Source organism: Myotis davidii, unplaced genomic scaffold, assembly GCF_000327345.1.
Source record: "Myotis davidii unplaced genomic scaffold, ASM32734v1 scaffold168, whole genome shotgun sequence".
Classification (NCBI taxonomy): Eukaryota; Metazoa; Chordata; class Mammalia; order Chiroptera; family Vespertilionidae; genus Myotis; species Myotis davidii.
Window position 1 is genome coordinate 9,383,001 of NW_006383016.1, and position 1,826 is coordinate 9,384,826.

General features: G+C 33.5%; 1 protein-coding gene across 1 annotated transcript in view; it reads right to left on the minus strand.

The window, feature by feature from the left end:
* Positions 1-419: 419 nt before the first annotated feature.
* TSPAN13 (tetraspanin 13) overlaps positions 420-1,826 on the minus strand; it is an 11,167-nt gene continuing 9,760 nt past the window's right edge. The window contains exon 5 of the mRNA XM_015558134.1: positions 420-1,481. Coding sequence (XP_015413620.1) covers positions 1,407-1,481 — 75 coding nt within the window. The 3' untranslated portion in view covers positions 420-1,406. The remainder of the gene's footprint in view (positions 1,482-1,826) is intronic.

A 1,826-nucleotide genomic window follows, 5' to 3' on the forward strand; every position in this document is an offset into this window, starting at 1 on the left:
AATTCTATAGATCAACCATTTACCCTCTTTCTTGGTCTAAAACCCATCAAGACAATTACCAATACAATACCATATATAGAATGCAAGACAAGAAATGAGTAATTTTCAGTAACAGGAGAGAACTTACATATTTTTCCCATATAAATATGAATGACTTCCCTTTTACAAAACAATTCTCACCATGGAAAAGATATTAAATACTGAAACATTTTAAGGAAGGATTTGGAGATGACCACAGTAAATATTAGCGCTAGAAGTTCATTTCCATGTCTGGATAATACACTAAAATGGCAATACTCCAAATCAAAGAGAACCCAACGTAAAAAGAAAAGTAAAAAAAAAAAAAAAACCCATTTCACTTAATTCACGTGTTCAATTCTTCCATTACTTTCTTTTAACTCAAGCACTCATACACGAAGAAAGGTTACCTTCCTTTAATTTTTTAATATAATATACAGAACCCACAATACTATTTCAATTTCAAATTATGGGAGGTCACATTGAAATATGCTTGGATTTGACAAGCTGCTGTTACAATACTGAAAAATTTCATGAAAAATTTATTTAACAATTTGTAGATAATCAAATATCTTTTTGCTACGTGGGCCAAAGCATTAACAGTAACTTGTTTAAAAATGCAGTTTTTTGGACTTCAAATTACTATAAAAGAATATCAAGATTATACAGATATACTTTCTGAATTTCTCAAACACATTCCATTTGGGAGGCTGAAGGCATATGTTACACATTAGAACATTCATGAGACCATTTCTCCTTCGCACTTACCTGTAAAAATCAAAAACTAAACCAAACTTTTCTAAAGACAGAGCTATTTCTAGAATACATTAGTGTAATCATAAAAGACCACTAGAACTACATTATCACTTTTATGTTAATTTTCACCACAAAACATACTTTCTAAAAACACAAAAAGTTTGGGAATTTGATTTCCCGTTCTGACTTAACATAATAGAATCTCATACTTACTGGCTTTAATAAACTTGAACTCTTTTTTTCCAATAGGAACTATCTACACAGCACAGTGCTACATACAATGAGTTATTCCAGTCAGATGTATATCTAGAATCACAACATGATTAACACAGTAGTGCCATACAAAGTGTTTCTGCAGATAAAAAAGCTAAGAAAGGCCACAGTGGACAGTGCCAGACACTGTGAATACAGTAGATTACAGGTACCACTGAGGTTCAGAGGAGACCACAAGTTTCTTTTTTTCAGCAATGGAAAAAGAAAAACATTCAGGGAGACATAAGAGTAAAAATATACAAATCCACTGTCAATAATGAAATTTTTCAGATACTGTTTCCTTAAAACAGGCAAATTAATGTAACTTAAAGTTAGCTGTGAACAAGATCAGAATGTGAAAATTCTTCCTGGTTTTCTCATCAAAGGAATGCACTAGGATTAGCACGAGGATCTTTCTGGTTCCTGTATCTGTAGGTCAGCCAAACACCCAGAATCTGGAATAGAAGAAAAAAAAGGAGAAAGAGAAAGTAACAGTTGTGTATATTTATTCAAAAATCTCTAAAGGACCCTGACCGGTTTGGCTCAGTGGGTAGAGCGTTGGTCTGAGGACTGAAGGGTTCCAGGTTCGATTCCGCTCAAGGGCATGTACCTTGGTTGTGCACACATCCCCAGTAGGGAGTGTGCAGGCGGCAGCTGATCGATGTTTCTCTCTCATCGATGTTTCTAACTCTCTCTATCCCTCTCCCTTCCTCTCTGTAAAAATCAATAAAATATATAATTTTTTAAAAAAAGAATCTTAAAATGATGCATATTATTCTATGTGCCATATTGTATGTATT